We start from the raw sequence: 20152 nt of genomic DNA, 5'->3' as shown, positions 1-20152 counted from the left end.
TTCTACAATATTGACTGCTGAGGTTCGTTCCTTAACGTTTTGTTAAGTTAGTAGTTCATATCCTTGTATACCAATCACATGCAGTTGGTGCCTGCAACAATATCATGTCTCATGTTCTTTTTAAAAAAAATCTAACTTAAGAGCCAACACCACACCTGTGAATACCATGTTAATTAATTGCTGTGAAAAATACTTTTTTCTGGCCTGAATCTACTGCTAGTCAGTTTCATTGGACAATGCTGGGTTCTAGCATTATGAGAGACAGAGAACAATCTTTCTGTCTTGTATTTCATCTCTTGTATTTAATTATTTTATAAACCTATATAATCTTCATGTTCCCAGCTGTATTTTTCCCCCAAAATTAAAAAGTTACAAACACACCTTGATTATTTTGGCCACACCTTGATTATTTTGGCTACACCTTTTTCAGTGCTAAGACATTCCTTTTGAGATGGGCTGACCGGGGTGGTAAAAAGTATTTCAAATACAGCTGTACCATATATATCAAGCCATTATGATGCTGGCAGTTTTATATCCATTTCCTCTTTTAAATCACCCTTAGTATGCATGGAAATGGAAAATCTTCAAGTCGCTTCCGACTTATGGCGACCCTGTGAATAAGGTTTTCATGGTAAGCAGTATTCAGAGGGGGGTTGCCATTGCCGTCCTCTGAGGCCGAGAGGCGGTGACTGGCCCAAGGTCACCCAGTGAGCTTCATGGCTGTGTGGGGATTTGAACCCTGGTCTCCCAGGTTGTAGTCCAGCACTCTACCCACTACACCACACTGGCTCTCCTTAGCATGCATAGGATTGCACTATTAGTAATACACTAATATGGCAATTCTATACATGTCTACTCAGCTGTCGTAGGGCTTACTATCAGGTAAGTGGTATTATTGTTCCTATTATATTGCCCTTTCCTCATGGGAACTCAGGGCAGCATACAACAGAATTAAAATACAAACATCTCAAAATATTAAAAATCGCATATCTAAAAGCAGAAAACTAACATGATTGCCCCTGAAATAAATTACAAATATTAATTACTATTTTATTTTTATTTATTCAATTTATATCATGTCCTTCCTCCCAAAGGAGCCCATAGTAACAATTATTAAGGACTCCAGTGATCTCAAAACTGATAATAAAGATTTTCTAAGATCCTGTCACTAGATTAAAAAGAAACAACTGGCAAAGATTGTTAAGCATAAATAAAGAGGAGGGAACAAAGGAAAAAGTAAGAAAGGAGTATTATAATGCAATCCTATACATGTCTGCTCAGATGTAAGTCCCATTGAGTTCAATGGGGTGCACTCCCAGGTAGCCATTTACAAGACTGCAATATGAAATATAAAGGAAAAAGCAAATTAAAATTATAATCCCATATGGTCATAATAACAGTCAATATTTGTATTAAGACCCTTGCTTCATAATAGTTAGGAAAGGAAATCACAAATCACTGTGTCAGTTTCACAGGAATGATGGGCAACGTTTGGCTCCTCACCTTGAAATATTTTTCCTTCAGGTGGCCTTTCATGTTTTGATTTTATTTATAATACAACTATTTTATACTATTTGTTAGTCGCCTTGAGGACCTTTTCCTTTAAGCCTGAAATACATTAATACATTAAAAACCTCCCAAGTACCACTTGAAGTGACATTTGAACCCGTCATGTCCAGAGCCACTTCGCTATGCCGCCTCATGGCTGGTTTGCTGTTGCTGTCTCCTGTCTTTCTTTTTTAAAAAATAATAGTTTTATTTCAGGCGGTGGTGATTTTCCCTGGCAGTGGGCATGTATTAACTTCTCATTAATGTACTTGGAAAGGGATGTACCACCACCCCGCCCGCTCATCCGGGCTCACCTCTACCCTCAGTCAGAGCAAATATTTTTTTATTGGGGGGGGAATCATCGCGGAGGAAGAGGAGGAAAAAGAGGCGCCAAAAATCGTCTCGGAGATCTAGGCGAGATCGGCCTCTTGAGGCGATGCTTGTGCGCGTGCGCGCGAAGCGGAGACGTAAAGTGGGAGGAGGGTCTGCAGTTGGGCTCACCTCGGCCTGGCCCCGCCCCTGTTTCTGAACCGCTCCAACACCAACCGCCCCCCCTTTCTGTCTCTTTTTTTCCCACTTCGCCGTCTGAGGCTCCACCTACTGGAGGGCAATTTCTTAAGCGCGCGCGCACATATATACAGGCCCCTCGAAACACTAACGCTGTTTCGTGGCGTCATCGCTCTGCGCCGACCAGCTCAGGCTCCTCCCCCTGCGTCGCGCCGCTGGCTCACGCCTGAACCTCGCCGCCGCCCGGACGTTCGGCGTGCGCGACCCCGGCAGTGCCTGAGGGAGGAAGGCGGATGATGGCGGCCGCCTCGCTGTGGAAAGGGCTGGTCGGGGTCGGACTCTTCGCCCTGGCGCACGCGGCCTTCTCCGCCGCACAGCGTGAGTGACGCCCGCCCCTCCCTCCGTGCACACAAACATCCCGGCAAGGGGAACGGCGAAGCTGGCTTCGGGTCTGGGCGCAGACGCCGAGCTGCCTCCCCCTGGGATATGCGGGCGCCGGGAAGCGAACGTGGGCCAAAGGGCGGCTGGGGGTTTGGGATGTGGGGCTGGGTTGGGGTCTCCCCGAGGGGCCACCCGAGGCACGGGTCCTGTGGCATCTTAAGCGGCCGGCCTGCAGCGCCGTCCCAGCAGCGTCACCCCCCCTTGGGCGACATCCGGTGTTCGCCCCGCGCGGGGTAGGCTTGGTGAAGTTAGCGCGCTTCAGTCCGTTGGTTGCAGCGGGTCTGCGCTGCAATGGCTTAGCCGAGTATCACCGTAGAGCTCAGTGGGGTTTGATGCCAGGTGAGCGGCCATAGCTCAGCGGGCAGAGCACCTGCTTGGCACGCAGAAGGTCCCAGTTTCAATCCCCAGCAGCATCTTCAGGTAAGGCTGGGAGAGCCGCTGCCAGTGGACAGCGCTGAGCTAGGTGCACCAATGGCCTGACTCAGTACGAGGCGGCTTCCTCTGCCCTTTCCTAGGCAACAGGGCGGTGGAGCGGTTAAGGTTGGCCTGGGGAGACCCAGATTCAGATGTCTGCCCAGTGACCCAGCTTGCCTTGGGGCCGTCACTGTTGCTCAGCCTTGCCTGTCTAACAGAGTTGTTGTAAGATTAATAGCAGGGAGGGAGGTAGACTTGTGCTGCCGTTGGAGGAAATGCAGGATAGGTATGTAATAAAAATAGTGACAAGGGAGTTTGCAGTATAGGCCAGGCTGACAGTGCAATCCTATACTTGTTTATGGGGAAGGAAGGCTTGAATTCACTGGAGCTTACTCCCAGGTAAGCATGTATAAGACTGTAGCTTTATTGTAGCTTTTGTTGATTAGAGTGCACTTCTTTAGATGCAAAAGGCTGCACAAGATGGTGCTTCACTAGTGAAATGTCTGTTATTACAACTGACACCAGAGGATCATGTATGGCAGCCATTCACTTACTAGATTGTTTGTGGGCGGGGTAGGACTGTTGGGATGCAGGCTCAACCTGCCCCTTCAGAATCCCAGATGCTTAACATTGTGCCTGCTCCTAACACCAACCTGGGTTCTGGTTCTTGCCCACTGGAGCATGCTGGGAGGATGTCAGAGAGTATATGTGGAAAGTGATCTTAGGAAGATATATGGGGAAAAGTGGGGTTGAATAGAGTTGCCAAATCCCAAGAGTTGCATAGAAGGGAATGGTTCACCAGAGTGAGACTTCTCACATCTCTACAGCTATACCTGGTGAAATGTTGGCTTGTGTTCAAGTGTTAGAATTCTAGGCCTGGTAACCACTAGAAGTAAGACTATCCATGTCTGGAAGTAGAACTAGATGTAGGAGTTAGTGTCAGAGATATGAACACTACAGCGCATAGTGGGTGGAATGGAAGTGTCTTTAGAAGTCAAGAGGATCGGCCAGATTACATGGTGGCATGAGATGTTGGGGGAACCAGGATGATATTAGGATAAAGACAGCAGGTGCTTAACTAAGGTGACAGGGAAGGGATGTTGTATCAAGTATGTGAAAAAAGAGCATGGTTGTATCAGTTGTGTGAGGGAAAAGAGTCTTAAGCTCAGCAGGTTGAGGCATACTGCTCACTTAATTATGTTGTGCAATCTCACACTAAGCCTAGAAACATTAGTCGGGTTTGCATATTGTTGAGAAATAACTCCTAGTGCAGGGGGTTGCATCAATGTGATCTGCACATCTGTGATCTGTATGACAGATAAGCTGATGGTAACTATCCAAATCTCATAAGAACTGCATATGTTCTTGGGGCTTCCGTATGAAGCTCTCACTAGTTCAAAATACAGTCAGGGTTTTGATTGGGACAGCTGGCTGGGAACACATCTAGACAGTTTTGAGATATCTATATTGGTTTACTTATGAGCCCAATTCAAGGTTCTGATTTTGGCCTTGAAGACTCATCATGGCTTGAAACACCTTAAGGTCCGTCTTGTCCCAGATGTCCCTGTCTGAGCACTAAAATCTTCCACCAAGGCCCCTCTCAAGAGTGCTATCATCTTCAAAGATAAAGGGGGTGATAATAAAAGGGGGTTTCTTCATGTGTGGCACCACAGTTGTGGAGTATAATACAAAGTATTATTGGAGGAAGTTGTATTTTAAAATTCTGTAAGTTTTTATTTTGCTTTTTTAATTGCTGTTTTATATGTGCATGATGCTATGTTTATTACTTTTCATTGTTTTAAACTGCATTGTGTACTACCCGGGGGTAAATATCAAGGATGGTGTATAAGTAACATAAATGAATGAACGGCTGGACTGATAATTCCATGGGCCTGCCCTGGAATTCTGTTTGTCACAAGATGGATTGTAGTGGCTAGATAGTTGGCATGCTGCCAAACCTTGGCCTCAAAGACTGATTTAGAAATCCATAACTAATTGTTCATAAAGTAGTGGAACAGTCCATAAAATACCTTGATTGAAGGCAAGTGATGTGAAGTCCTGAGGAGTCTGTGCCTTTTTATTATCTGTGGATATGGACAGTGCCTTGCACACTGTTGTAACTAGTTGTACTAAATTCTCACCCAGACCTTAAATATTTGTACTGCTACCTAGACAATGACATGAGAGAATACTGGCATAGCAGTTGTGTTCTTGTTATCCCTCTCAGCTTAGTTGTGGAACTGCACTGTAAACTTGCACAAACTCGTATTTCTGGATCAGACAGTCAGTTTGTACTGGAGAATTTAGTTTGGGTAGTGATGTATCACTGTTACAAGCAGTGACTTCCAATTGTGACAAACTAGAGGATGCATCTACTTTGCATGCAGATCTCGATTCAATCCCTGACAAATCCATGTAGGTATGGGTAAGACCCGTCTGAAGCCCTGGAGAGCCACTGCCTGGCAGCTTAGACAGTATTGAACTAGATGGACCGAAGATCTGATTCTGTATAAGGCAGCTTCTAGATACATACCTAGAGAGTTACCACCTACTCTCATGCATTACTAAGTTGTACCTGCTGGACACATTTCTCTTGCTGTACTATGGAGAGGAGTTCATTCATCAAGGCAGGCTTTGATGATCAGATTAATAGCCTGAAACTATGGAGACAAGCAGGAGGTGGGTTTCACATGGACTTAGCACCTGTAGTGGAGCAGAGGTGTGACCTTTCAGTACTCTGAGTTTAACAAAGGAAATCAAATTTGTTTATCAACATGTCTTTATTTTGCAGATCGCTCGTATATGAGATTAACAGAAAAGGAAGATGAAACGTTGCCAATAGATGTAAGTTCTTTTTCTTCCAGTGATGAAAGTGCTGACTTCATGGTGTTATGGAAATATGCAGATACTCAGCGTCTGAGCTGCGTGTGTGCCAGTGTGTGTATTTACCCTAAGTAGCAGGCTTTTACCCTGCATTTAGATCACTGAGACTTAAGACTTAGTAAAATAAGAAAAGCTACTTTATTTATAGAAATACATAGATAGGAAAGGCATTCCTAGTTCTAACTAACCAAGTTGGGGGCACAATGCCCAGACTTGGGTATTGCCCTCATGGCTCAGGAGAGAGAGCAAAGACAAAGATGTCTCCTCTTTCCTCGGACAGTCGAAGAAGAAGACAAAGGAAGGAGGGGCAGATAAGCTTCCCTGAGCATATCAGTTTACAACGGAAGGAAGTTAGGTAGAGAAGAGCACCAGTAAAGGTAGGCAAGCCTAGCCGGCTGGAGGACCCAACTCTGTCTTCCTTCTGGAACAGAAACAAAGGAACCCAAACAGGAGTTGCTCTTGCCCCAGTTCCAACAGATTGATCCATAAGATGACACAAATGCATTTAAACTGGTTAAATTATAGTAATGACAGTGGGAGAACAAACCATTCAGGAACAAATTGCACAGTTTGACTTGTGGATAGTGCAGAGTTACTTGATTTTTCTTTTTGTTTGCTGTGCTCCATAAGCTGTTGGGTCTCCATGTTCTCTTTCTCCTAATCTGCTAGTTTGAATCTGTAGTCTTAATGCTGTGGCCACGGCACTGTGCCTGAGATTCATCCGGAATTTGGCATTTTTCCCTTCTCCCTTCAAAGCATTCCTTTAGGAATTCTCCACTCTCTCTAGTCAGTACTCAGAAAGCCTCTGCTTTACTCCCCATGCTCTGCAGAGCAATCAACCTCTCCCTCTGCATTTAGCTGGTATTTGTTCGTGCGGAGCTGTTGTGTGGTATCCACTATCGTACTTCCAGCCCAATGCATTCTTCCTCTTAACATTAGTTTTCATAGTTTGATTCTGTTTACTTTTCACAGGTGATCAAGGAGTTCTCAGAAAACTGGATTTCAAATGTTTGCCGTAGAAATGATATTTTTTAAGCATCAGTGTAACACGCTGTCCAGTTTTTTCTCATAGCATTCTAACAATGTGCCTAGGAAGCTAGAAGAAGCAGTTGCAAGGTTCATGTCCACTCAGCTGTGTAAATAACTTGAGGCGTATCATGTCCAAAACTAGGATTCTTGTCTCCTGCACTGCACGTTTTTGAAACCCTTAAGAGTTCCCAGCTTGAAAAGCGCAAAATGTTGGGTATTTAAGACCAGACAAGAAGGGAATTCTGTTATAGCAGGGTTTACTTGCACCTATTTTCTTTTTAATCTGTTACAGATAGTTCTTCAAACACTATTGGCTTTTGCAGTTACCTGTTACGGAATAGTACATATTGCAGGAGAATTTAAAGACATGGATGCCACCTCAGAACTCAAGAATAAGTAGGTTTTTTTCTTTCCCCTGCCATTATCACTTTGTTTATTGCGTTGCTTTTTATTCCTTTCCCCACGTGATGTTACCACATAATGCTGCAAGAACAAGAAGCTGCAACTTTCCAAACTTCCCTCATACGCAGCAGAGTTTAAGCCAGTCCTCCATTGCATGTCTGTCAGTGGCTAATCGCCATCCTTAGAGGCAGTCTACCCTCTGAAAGTAGTTGCTAGAGGGAAGCTACATCGGAGGGCTGTAGCCTTCATACCCCTTTCCTGCTTGGGGGGTCCCAAAGGCATCTGGCTCACTATTGTGGTAAGCAGGATGGTGGACTAAATGGACCTTAGATCTGATCCAACAGGGCTCTTGTGATGATGGAACCAAAGGTAGGCTTGCTCAGGCAGCAGTGAAGATGTTTAAACAACAGGTAGAACAGGGTCTTGGAGTTCAGATATCCTGGACAATACTTGTGCCACTTTTCTGTCTCCTGCTATCCCATCAGACTTAGTTCCATATTATAATCACCTGGGCACGGGGAGTCTCCTTAGTCTGGCCCCAACATCCTTCCCCATCTCAATGTGCTGTTCCCTTTGTTCTTTACCCGCTGCTACTGCTGTCTGAGGGCAGATATTTTTCAGATGAAGTTTATTTTTATCTTTTCTGCCTGCCTCCATTGCATTGGATTTTGTTTGACATGGTGGTTTTGTGATGCAAAATTGTTGTAAGCTGCCCTAAGTGAGGCATATTCATTAGAAGGGAGGGGTAGAAATTCTTAAGCTTAATTTAAGGGAGGGTGTGGGGCTGAGTTTGAATTTTAAAATGTGTGTCATGCCCCCCAAACCTCTGCAGGTAACATTGGTTATGGCATTTTAACTATAGTTTAGAATCTATTATTCCAAAGTAATACTGTTAATTGTTATGATTCAGTGTTGATTGCACTTTCCTTGTTTCCCTTTTTGTTTAAGGACATTTGATACATTAAGGAACCATCCATCCTTTTATGTATTTAATCACCGGGGCAGAGTATTATTCCAGTCCCCGGACACCGTCCATTCTTCCTCCAATCAGGACGCTTTGTTGACCAGTGCATCGCTGAAGCTGCGAAAATTTGAACCTCTCCGCCGTTAAAATATTTTTACAGATGATTCTACAAATAGGACACCGAGTTATAATATTGGGAGTTGGGGATGTAAACACTTTTTTTAATTTCTGGAGCAGTATTTATATTGATCTTCCAGACTTTATATTATATATATATAAATATATAAAATTATTAAAAAAGGACCTTTTTTGAACACTGTTAATGACAATTAGCAAATTGTGAATTGGCAAAACAGTGTAAATTATTGCTAGAATTATGCTGTGAAACATACTTTATACCTTTCATCCCTTAACACACTATCGAGGTTGATTCATTTCTACTGAAAACAAATCCTGTATTACCAAAAAGCCGATGATAGTTTTAACGCAACAGATAAGCACAGAAGGGGCATTGGCTTGTACTGCTGTTCTGTTGAATGCTGAGGAAGGGGGTGCTTTGTGTCCATCCTTTCTCCTCCATCTTTGAGAGAAGACGATGATTGTGTTAGTTTCTTGTCTTTGGCACTTTGGGCTGAAGTAATGTGGCTGCTACATGATGTGATCTGCATGGTGAAGGGCAGAGAGCCATTCAGGCAGACTGTTCCAAAGTGGGAACTTTACTCAAACTATTGCCAAGGACACAAAAGCTTCCTTTGTTGCCCAGTGTCCCCGAGTTACCCTGAAATTCTGATTTTGAAGGGAAATGGAGCATTTTTTAGAGAAAATTACAATGGCTGAGGAGTCTTATCAGCCACTGTGGAGGGATGCTGAATCACACCAGCTCTAGTCCCATCTACTTGTGGCATCCAGATACAGCCACTTGCAGCAAGCTGTCATAATTGCCCACGCTGGGAGCAATCTGGAATGCTGCTAGAAGTAGGGCTAGAGTGCAATTCCTGTTGTAAAACAGAGGGCTGTATCCAAGGACTGTAATGTCTGGGGTGGGTGTCTGCTAAGTGAGCGAGGGGCTTGTAACATAGCAGGTTCTCAAGGGATGCTTACGGTGCCAATCTTAAAATGTCAGGAAGATCTGCAGTTGGTTCTTGTAATGTGGACAAGTTATGTTTGTTTCCTGACTTTCTGCTCCCTTCATTTATATATAAGCACTCTTGTTGGAAAGATAGGACAAAGTTCCTCCAGATGTGGAGGAGCCATTTTGGTCCTGTTTAAGCAATTGAACGTGTTCATCTTGTTTTCCCACTTTGCTGCATTGCTCTTTCTGAGAGCGGCATTTAATCACTCAATTTTTTTTCCTGAGTCATCTGGAGCACGTGGGATGTTCAAACAGGCGACATATTCTCTCAAGTTTACTAAATGTTTGTGTCCAAGTTGGATTACGATAGAATTTAACATTTGAATTGGTGACAGGAATGCAGGAAAGTTGTTCCTCCTCCTTGCCTTAAAGGCCCAATTTAAATGCAACTTTTCCTGCAGTATCTTGCGGTACCAGGATATAGTGTGCATCTGCTGCACTTGTGGTAAAATAAAGCACATGCATTCCACAAGTCATGGGATAGGATTTCTTTTTTTCCTCTGCATGGAGGTTCTTTGTGCCCAGAAAGTTGACCCTAACCAAAGGGCCAGGATACTTGTGCTGTGACTATGACAGAGAAGACATGGCCTTGTTTAAACCCTGACTGCTGCTTTTTTTTTAGAGGGAGTTTTAGTGTTAAGGTCCTTCTAGTGTGTAGATGCTAACCCCGTTATTGCCTCATCTTCAATCCAGGTGAATTCCTGTTTGTCAGTCATGCAATAGCAAACTGAGCATAACCCTACTGCTGCGTTAACGGTCTGATTCTTCTCTTTCCCAAATGTGCTGGAGCAAGACTCCTGCTCCATAAAACCTGAAACTGCTTGCAAACTCATTCTATATATATATATATAAAAAGCAGTTGGTGGTTCCATCTCTGGGCTATAGAGGCTGGAAATCCTGATGGTTTGCTTTATAGTATTTCCTTTAAAGCCAGAATGTCTCCCAGCCCATTCTTAATAATTCCAGCAACTGCTGGAGTCAGGTTTTCCTTGCCCGGGATACTGTTCTTCCAAACCACAGCTCTGTGAGATTCCAGACGGATCTAGGCTGCATCAAGGGATCTGACGAGTCCATTACTATAACCCAGTTCCCTGATGGATCTCAACATACAATTGCACTAAACTGATGTAAGGAGAGAAAACCACTAGACCAAATCCAATCTTGCAGCAGTCCTGAGTGCTTACTTGGAAAGAAGTACCACACTTCAGTGGAACTTTTGGCTTAGTGATTGTGCATAGGATTACAGCCAGTGTCACAGAACTCCTTAAATGGAACTTTTTTTTTTTTTTTTTTAAGGCAAACTTTCCAGGGAAGCTTTTAAAAGTTCAGAGACCAGTGAGAAATAAGAGAAGGGGGGCAATAAAAGCTATTCTGCTTCTGGGAGGAAATGAGACTATTCTAAAATAGTGAGTAGTTTTTGCCCTTTTACACTGCTTTTTAGTACCAATTTGTATGAAAATCATTTCAAGTGAAGCTGTTTACTTACTAACCCATTCTCTCCAGACCTGGTCAGAATCTACTTTAGGTTGCCAAAAAAACTCCATCAGAGCAGATATGGAGTTTTCCTAGAGGCCAAAGGCTTCCCTGTCGCCCTCCCCATTACATGTTTAAAGTTTGCAGCCCATTAAAGCACCTTCTTAGCCATTTAAATTTGCAAGAAGTAGCAGCTTAGCCCTTCAGCTTTGAAGGTTATATCACGTGTGCAAAATTTTTCAATTTTGTTTTTGCATTGTCTAATAAGTAACTAATATCCTTATCAAGCACATTGGGTATGAATTCTTTTTTCAATGTGTGTAATAAGAAAAAGGCCAGACTGTTTTAAAAAGCTGAAGGATGATTTAAATAAACTCCCCTTATAACTTAATAAAATTGTGTGTTTTACTGAACTTGCTACTCTTCTGGATTGTATTTGCCACAGCCACCTTCTGGTTGCCAGCTTGTTTGCGACCCACAGGCACGTTTGTAAACTAGAGTAAATTGTCATGAGCACCAGGAACAACACACCATCTCTGTTGGCTACAGTAGAATACTTTCTTGAGGCAGAGAGGGGACACTGGGTGCCCAGGGAAACATGCAAGTAACTGAATAGCACCACTGCAATTAAAATGCCTAATATGACTTGAGTTCTCCCTCCAAAAAACTTAATTTCTATTTTTAGAAAGACTAAAACTGGCTAGCTTTCTCTGAGTTGGCAGGGTTTTTTAAAATATACAGCATATTATTGGTATGGGGGTAGATTCAGGCATGTATATCTCCACCACTCAGAAAGGATACAGCACAGGAACTTATCCATTTGAGAGGTACTCTGTAGAGTGGCATTTTGTCAACAGTGGCTAAATTACATAGCAAGGAAGGTCTGGGCTGCATGTTCAAAAACTGAAAGCTCATTTGAAGCAGACAATACATCTTTTTCCTCTCTTGTGAAATTACAAAGCATACAGCAAGAGTGGGATTGGAAGTCAACAATATTTGGAGGTCCGCAGGTTAGCCATCCTGCTCTCTCCAGCAAGCCCCTTGTATTTGTACTAGTCTGTCATTGGCATATGGCAGTGTAGAACACCTATTTTGCCTGGTAAGGAAGTTTCAGCATACTGTAGTTCATTTGCTGCTCTGCGTAGGCAGCAGTCTTAAGGAGCAAGAACAACAACATGCAACTAAAACTTGCACGATGAGGACTAATCCCATAAGTCAGGGATGGGAGTGTTTTTGTGCCTCTAGGCATCCAGCTTGGACAACGGTCAGGGATGAGGGGAGTTATAGTCCAGCAACATGTTACTCTTTTGAAAGCTTGCATGGAAAAGTCTTTTGAAGAAAGGTTTTAAGCTGCAGTTAACAGCCAGCTTCAAGTCCCTGGTTGCTCTCAAACAAGTCTGTCTATGGGTAAAAAGACACCCAAACAAGAGTATTCCTCATCTGAACTTTTTCTCAAAGCAGATGATTCGTGTAAGGTGTTGGGGAAGGCGTAATTGTAAAGATAAAAATGGACCTACACACAAGATTCCATTTGAGCTCACAGTCAAGTTTGTACTGTGTATCTGAAATATTTTGTCACCAATTTACTTAAGCACAGGTGCACCACATGCAGTCCCCAAATTTGGGTTTTGCCACATCCTTCCACAGGCCCTCCTAATTCCCATAAAATTTAGTAGAAATAAGGCCAGGTCCAATTTGTTAAATTTAGAATGTATTTCTAGAGCGTTTTAAGGTAGCGATGCATAATTGTTAGCTTTCAGCGACCAGGATATTGATATAATGTACGAAGAAATGTCATTTATTCATTACCCGAATCAAGGAGATGCCTATCCAAGTTCAAGCAAGCTAGGCTTTCTTAAGGCTAAACTGTTATCAGGCAGACACACCTGTGCACCAGAGTAAAGTCAAAATATCAACATGCATCAAGACTATCGGCTTAGGAAAAAATAACTACGACCTGGTTGCCTAGAGAGACCCCTTAATTACTTGTCTCGACTCTGTAATAAGCCGACTCTCTGGAAACGTTTAGGGCAAAGCACAGCAGCTGAACTCTACTTCAGTGCAGGAAAACAAAAGACAAACTGCACAAATCATTAGAGTTGGCTTTTATTTTTAGCATCCACATGGGTATTGTTTCTTCTACTGTGCCTACAGGGAGAATCTTGCCTGACACCAGCCTGCTATCCCCAGCCATAGTGTTCTCGCTGCATCCACAGCATGATCCCCAAAGAGAATCTGGCCAAGTTAACACATAGTGCTCTGGCTCCCAGAAATATGTGGACAGCCAGAAACAGTCAAGGTTATCTTTAACCAGAAACACACACTGTCAATGACCATGAAATCCTCTGAACTCAGGTTTTATCATGCTCCTCATGATAAGACACACAAACCTGGGAACAGGCTTTTGCTAGGGAAACGCACACATTAGCTTGTGCTCAGAGTTCTGAAAGATAAAACAGCAAGCTTTGAAAATGGAAGTGGGTACTGTGGCCTCAAGCCACTTCTACAGGGCCTCTGTCTCCACCTTTCTTATACTTCCTTGCCCTTCTCCACCCTCCACCAACTTCCAGATGTTCTGGATTACAATTTACATCAATCCTAGCATAATATGGCTATGCTGGCTGGGGCTGATGGGAATTATAGGTTGGAAAAGACTACCCTCTCTGTTCCCACTCAGTAAAGGTTAATGGTGAAGGATCCAAGGCCTTGCTACTTCAGGACAAATTCAACAAGTGAAATTCACAGACCCCTGCACAGCTGCCCTGGAAATCACACTCAGCGCATATTTCAGTCTTTAGCCATCAGAGTGGCTTCTCTTTTGCCTTTGGGTTTTCCTTTGCCAGCAATTGGAGACCAGGAAGTCAAAATTGCTACTGATCACAACTTATAAAGATTACCTAATGCATGGTTTCAAGAGCTCTCTGCATTAAAACCCTCCTCCAGAAAGCTGACAAATTTGGGACGGGGGGGGGTTACGGCACAACCCCACCTAGGCCATAGTGCATCAAGCACTGATACAAAGTGCAATGAGTGGCAGAAAGCCTGCTCAAGGTTGCCAAACACAATTTCTTCTGCTGAACTGCAAGTTGGGCAGCCTCTTGACCTGCTCAAGGTCTACAGCACTGTTCTAATATTGCAACTAAAAGGGAAGTGCTACCCGAATGAGTTGGGAGCTCCTTCCACTCCTCTTTGTGGTCAGCTTTTTCTTCTCCATGAAGAGTCATCTGAAAGTAGGATGCCCTGTCTGGGATGCTCTGTGCCTCTTTGCAACCACCTCCAAGCCTCTCCTTGATGGGGTATATGGCAGAGGCACAACAGAAACGTCCCTCAACCAAGAGTCAGATCAACTGCCAGGTATACAAATGTTGCAGCAGCTGCTAAAGTTCAAAGCTGGACCTCTGTTACTTCAAAGCAGTAGACCAGAACAAAAATAAGGAGGCTCATCCCATTGAAGAGGCCCCAACATGAAGTCATCTGCATAGCCCTAAGTCTATGGCAAGCAGGAAGAATCACCCCAATCCTGGCCAAGCACCGGCATGGCATGAAAAGGGGCAATCTACTAATAACTGAAAAGTGAGGGAGAGCAAAGGTAACGATGGCAACTATCTCAGAGTCAAAGCAAAACAAAAACATATGAACCAGCTCCTCCTGCAAGGAAGAAATGTGGACTACAAGGGTCAAGGTGGAAGGCTTGAGGACCCTGAAAGTTCAGCCCTGCTTTGTTCTGGGAAACGAGGAAAGAAGAGATCGCATTAGTGGCCAGCAGTTTTTCCTTCTTCAGGGTGGTTGTTTTTTTGCTATGTGTTTATAGGAAACTAGGATTACCAGAGATTCTTCACCAGCACCTCATTCAGAATAGGCACTTCTTAGGAAATCATAAAATGATTTTTATTATATACAAGTGCTCAAAAAAAATTCTCTCATATATATATGTATATATACACACACAGTTTTGATATATCAAATTAAGGATCTGGTAACAACACTGTCCAAAATAATCTCTTCTCATACGAACATTTAAAAAGTAAAATACATATATATATAGATAGATTTTGGGGGGACAGGGGTTGTGTTTTTTTTAAGTTTCCTTTAAGCGCTTCCAAAGCCAAGTCCACGTGAAGAGTCTCCGTCCTCCTCACAAGATGAAAGAGAACTGAAGCCAGGACCTGGGGAGCCTCGGGCGCGCGCTTTCATAATGTCTGCAGACAAAAGAGAAGAGAGGCTGAGGTAGGTTGCTTAGTGGCTACCAGGGACAGTAGTCACAGAGCTCTTGACCGCTTTTCCTCAACCCAGTTTAGCAGCTCGACTCTCAAATTCAATTTACCCTGAAAACTCACGCCTGGGTCGGCTAGCAGTTCTCAGTAACTTTCACCTTCGTGTCTGTAGCGACAATATGCACTACCATCACGGAGGGAATTTTCTCTCTCTCCTCTTTTTATTTTTGGATAAAGGATCTCTCCAACACAAGTGCAGATAAAGCATATGCCATTTTGTTTTATCAGATTCGGCCACTGCCTAAAGCAGTGTTTTAAAGTGTCTTAGAACAAAGGTTCAAATGAGTAAATTCTCATCACCTGCAGGAGAGGGCGGCCTGAGTATTTTCTTCAGCCCGTTGAGCAGATCAGGCCCTCCAAAGTGGGGTGGAGAGGGAGGAAGCCAGACCTTCTGCAGCAAATCCATCAGGGTCACAGCCCAGTTTCCATTGAGAGAGGTTCACAAATGTAAAAACTCCACCTTCCTCCTTCTTCTCTTCCTCCTCCTCAGACTCCAACAGAAAAACCGCCTGGCCGCCAGGGTGGCAGGGAAGCCGCCCCCACGTCCTCTTCCACTCCTCTGCAACACAGCAACTCGTTCTCCCTGGCCCATGCATTCATCTTGCCGGCACACTATTATCTATTGTTGACATGATTAACTCTGTTGGGCAGGCTGCTGAACTCTATTTCCTCTAGTATTCTCTCTAAGTGCTGAATTAAGACCCGTTTTTTAAACCTAAGAAAAAGAGGGGGGAAGGGTAGCAATTTAATGTGGGTTTTGCAATCGTCTTCAAGATCCCCGTTCTGAAAAAACACACTGTGATCTTTGCATACTCTACAGAATATACGAAGTGGCAAGGTTGACACACCCTCATCTGCATTTGAAAACAGTTAAGAGCCATCTGTGGGAAAATCTACTCACACCTACAAACGGAAAGAGGTCCCCCAAACATACAGGCCACCATCTAAACACGAAGGTTTTCTTTAAACTTCAGGCTTGTCCTCTTGATACAAACCTTGCTGCTTCCTTGATAGCAAATTCAATGAAATACTTTTGAATTTCCACAGGGCCTTGTACTTCTTCAAGAAGAGAGAAGATTTTTTCATAATCTACAATTTAAAAAACACAAAAACCCAAGAGTGAGATTGTGGTACTGTTGGCAAAGCCATCAGAATACACCAACGCGCACACCCCTTCTTCAGCACCAGCCTGCTTTTTTCCAAATGCCCCACAGTGCCATCAGCTGCCAATGGTAGAGACTTTGCTTGTTTCAGGCCTTCACTGTCCTCCTGAAGCCCACCCCAGGCAGGTAGTGCCTCTTCTCCCTTCCCCCAATGGAGGTTTAACAGCTTGCACAGATTCTCACAGGACTGCCTTGGTGATCAGCAGAGGCAGCAGGCTGGCTCCTTAACTCTCCACCAAAAGGCCTTTTCTCCTACTATTGCCAATTTCTTCTTTTCATTCAAAAAAACAAAGGTGGGGGGATCACAAACATTTGGTTTAGGACAGGGAGAAGACTGAAAAGCTGAGAGCTTCACCAGAACCACTTTCCAGTTTGTAGCTGCTAAAAGTTAGAGCTGATTTTCTCTGCGCTATTTCCCTTCAGGCTCCAATCCCCTTACCACACTTACTTCTTCCAGGTTTGCGAACCTCCTTCATAACTCTGATTTTGATAACTTCGTTGTTCCCTTCAAACATACTGGGGGTTATTTTCACCAAATTTGGCACGGTCCCAGATGGAGACTCTGCCAGTAGTTTTTGGTCCTCTGAAGACATACTGTAGTTTACAGGTCCACGAACAAGGGAGTTGATACCAGGCCTGTGGCCTAGTTCATCCTCCCCAATGCAGTTCAGTTCATTGGGCAAAGAGTCTACATCATTTGGCAGGTCATCATCCGTCAGGGCCACTGGGGACGGCGGAACCAAAGGCGTCAGCAGCCCATCCCCCTGTTTGTCCAGAGACTGGAAGCTTTCCACTTTCTTCTCACCGTTGCCATCTTGAACTATATTGCTATTTCCATCTGCAAGAAGAAAAGGTTTCGCGCTTAGCTTCAAAACACAGAAAGCATTACAGAGGTCTAAAGGCTCAAGATCAATTTGTAGTAACTGGAGCACTTCGGCTGAAAACAAAAAACAGGGCCTTAAAAAGGGGGGGGGTTAACATTTGATAGTGGAAACGAAATCAAGAGCGAAGGATCCAAACTAGCTAGGTTGCATTTCAATAGCTTTTTAAGTGATAGGATGCCTTTAATTCAATTTCAGGGCAACAAACATTGTTACTTGCAAAATTACCTGAAGAACACCCCCACCTCCCTGCTCCCATGCAAACCTGCCCATAGTAGCTCTGGATCTTTCCCTTTAAATTGTTTCTCCACTGTGTCAAACTTGGTGGCTTTTTGCTTTGAGTAGACTGGAGTTTGAATGGCCTTTGTCATCTACTGCTGGTTTAATCACTGGATTTTGTTTCACGATGCAAGCGGTCTTCAATTTTAAACTGAAAGGCAGGGTGAAGCATCACACAGATATGAGGGACAGAGGCAGCGACGCAGCTAACGGACAGAGCGCCTCTGTTGATTCTCCTTGACCTCTTGGTATCTTACTGAAGTGGTTCAGCATGTTGGGCACTGGGAGCATGGCAGTGCCTTTCCTATTTGTGGGGTCAGTTTTGGGGAAGGCACCAGGCTTATAGAATCCTGCAACGCCCCATCCTATCCACATTCTTTAACACCCTGTCCAAGGGCTTGGACCAAGATGTCGTCAGGATGCTGATTAATACCCAGCTTCATTTCTCTGTCGTCATCCGAGTCAAGGGAAGCTGTGTACATGCTGAATTAGTGTCTGGATTCAGCAATGGGCTGGGTGAGCATCAGTAAACTCAAGTTGAGTGCTAATGAAGATGGAGGCAATTCCCAAGTCCAGGACACTTGCGCTCACTGCTCAGGTGCATCGCTTGGGGGTGCTCCTCAGCCCCAGTGGCCTCTGTGGTACTGAAGTGCCTTTTACTAGCTTTGGCTGGTTCTTTATCCAATATTGTTCCTGGTTAGGGATAGCCTGGCCCCTTTGATTCATGTTCTGGAAGCCTCCCAATTCAATTAACTATAACGTGTTATATGTTTTAGCTGTCCTTGAGAAGAACTCAGAAACTTCAGTTAGTGCAGAACTCGGCTGCCAGAATTTTAACTGGTCAAAATACACCAACTGTGAAAGAACTGCATGGGCTTGGAAGCAGATAGGCAGCCAAACTCAAGGTGCTGATACTTATCTTTAGAGCCCAAAATGAGTTGGAATTCAAATACCTGAAGGGGCGCCTCTTCCTATACCAACCTGCCAGCATCTCAAAATCTTCAGCTGAGGCCCTTCTCCAAATGCCTTCCCTATGGGAAGTACATTATGCACCTATACAAGTAGCTACATAGGAAAAGGATTTTTCTGGGTTGGCCCCTCGGCTCTGGAAAGCCTTCCCCTAAAGAGATGCAACTGGTGCCAACCTTACAGTATTTTGGGCACCAGGTTAAAAAACAATTTCATTTGCCCATCATAGTTTAACCATGCCTATTATACCCTGCCCTAGAGCCCAATCAGATGAAGGGCAGTGAATACAGACAAACAGGTTTTATTATGGTTGCAGATTAAGTCATTTGATCTGTGGTATCTTGCCTGGCAATGTAGGATCCAAGGGCCCGGCAGGGTGGTAGGACCACACCACCAAGATCAAAGATAAGCCTGTGCCTACTCCCACAGCTTGCACTCCTGATCACTCAAGCCGTTGTGTCATCAGGTTTCTTGAGAGGTGAGTCGCATTGGTCGATGACTTGAGAAGAGCTTTAGATAGAGAATATACCTTCCTCGCTCTTCTCGATTTGTCTGCAGCCTTTGATACGGTCGATCATGACATCCTTTTGGATCGATTAATGACCTTAGGCATTCAAGGAAATGTCCTATGCTGGTTTTGCTCCTACCTCAGTGGGAGAACTCAGAGTAGCACTAGGGGATGAGGTTTCAGAGCCTTGGCCACTGACTGTGGCATGCCACAGGGCTCGATTCTTGCCCCAATGCTTTTTAATGTCTATTTGAGACCGCTGGGTGATTTCATTCGGAGTACGGGCTTACAATTCCATCAATATGCAGATGACACCCAGATCTACTTGTCTTTTAAATCCTCTCCACAGGCTGCTGTAACTCAATTGACCAAAGGGCTGGATTTAATAGGGGAATGGATGTCTAGGAATAAATTGAGATTAAATCCTGAAAAAACTGAAATCCTCCTGGTAGGCGATCGGACGAGTTTAGGGATAACTCATGTGACTTTTAATCAAGTCTTTATACCATTGAGTAACCAAGTCTGTAGTCTAGGTGTTATTTTGGACTGTCAGCTGACGATGGAGGCTCAGATAGCGGCCGTAAGTCGGACCGCTCTTTATCATCTGTCCCTTATTCGTAAAATCTGTCCATTCCTCCCCAGGCATCTTCTACCGACGGTAGTTAGTGCCTTGGTTCTCTCACGCCTGGACTATTGCAATGCTTTGTACGTAGGTTTACCTTTGAGATCTGTGTGTAAACTTCAACTTGTCCAGAATGCGGCAGCACGACTCATTAAGGGTTGCCACTGGAGAGAACATATCTCTCCAATCCTTCGGGAACTACATTGGGTCCCGATAGTGTCAAGGGTGAAGTTCAAAATACTGGTTATAACCTTTAAGTCTTTTTCTGATGCTGGTCCCATTTACTTGAAGAATAAACTTTCTCTTCTTGGAGAAGGTGGTCGTACCAGATCTTCAGCAGCTAGATCTCTCCTGGTTCCTTCCATTAGAGTGGCTAAACTAGCCGGCACTAGGTCCAAAGCCTTTTCCATTGCGGCTCCCCTATTATGGAATACCCTGCCAGTGGCCATTCGCCTAGCTCCATCACTTTTGTGTTTTCGGAAGCAGCTGAAGACCTGGCTTTTTGATTAAGCTGGTGGGGATATCTGTTATAGCCATTCAGTGTAGGATGTGGATTGGCTGTCATAATTCATTTTGATTTTTACGTTGTTTTATTTATATGTTGTAATTTGTTTTAGTATGCTGTAATTTGTATTGCGATATGTATTTTATTTTTGTTGTACG

General features: G+C 44.0%; 2 protein-coding genes across 4 annotated transcripts in view; one reads left to right on the top strand and one right to left on the bottom strand.

The window, feature by feature from the left end:
* Nucleotides 1-2197: 2197 nt before the first annotated feature.
* Nucleotides 2198-11206, top strand: MMGT1 (membrane magnesium transporter 1). Its single transcript, XM_061598988.1, has 4 exons — nt 2198-2433; nt 5702-5754; nt 7115-7218; nt 8173-11206. Exons 1-4 carry the CDS (start codon nt 2349-2351, stop codon nt 8333-8335), a joined length of 405 nt encoding a protein of 134 aa, XP_061454972.1. The 5' UTR covers nt 2198-2348; the 3' UTR covers nt 8336-11206.
* A 3469-nt stretch (nt 11207-14675) lies between these two features.
* The window catches only part of LOC133371107 (integrator complex subunit 6-like), a 38268-nt gene continuing 32791 nt past the window's right edge, over nt 14676-20152 (bottom strand). For 2 of the 3 annotated variants that reach the window (XR_009759260.1, XR_009759259.1), the window contains 4 exons: nt 16679-17068; nt 16063-16156; nt 15368-15782; nt 14676-14992 (listed from right to left, as the gene is read on the bottom strand). Coding sequence is in view for 1 of the 3 variants with exons in the window: in XM_061598103.1 (XP_061454087.1) it covers nt 15683-15782; nt 16063-16156; nt 16679-17068 (584 nt within the window). In the remaining 2 variants the exon portion in view is untranslated. Of the gene's footprint in view, nt 15783-16062; nt 16157-16678; nt 17069-20152 lie in introns of all 3 variants that reach the window. The other variant, XM_061598103.1, reaches the window with a different exon arrangement.

This window comes from Rhineura floridana, chromosome 16 (assembly GCF_030035675.1).
Source record: "Rhineura floridana isolate rRhiFlo1 chromosome 16, rRhiFlo1.hap2, whole genome shotgun sequence".
NCBI lineage: Eukaryota > Metazoa > Chordata > Lepidosauria > Squamata > Rhineuridae > Rhineura > Rhineura floridana.
The sequence above is the reverse complement of the archived record's forward strand: the minus strand, read 5'-3'. Positions and strand labels throughout refer to the sequence as shown.

Excerpts from the sequence above, each read along its gene's own strand:
- MMGT1 (XM_061598988.1), top strand. The coding sequence starts at position 2,349 with ATGATGGCGGCCGCCTCGCTGTGGAAAGGGCTGGTCGGGGTCGGACTC. Across the intron at positions 5,755-7,114 it reads ATGAAACGTTGCCAATAGAT|ATAGTTCTTCAAACACTATT; the intron begins GTAAGTTCTTTT and ends AATCTGTTACAG. Across the intron at positions 7,219-8,172 it reads ACCTCAGAACTCAAGAATAA|GACATTTGATACATTAAGGA; the intron begins GTAGGTTTTTTT and ends TTTTTGTTTAAG.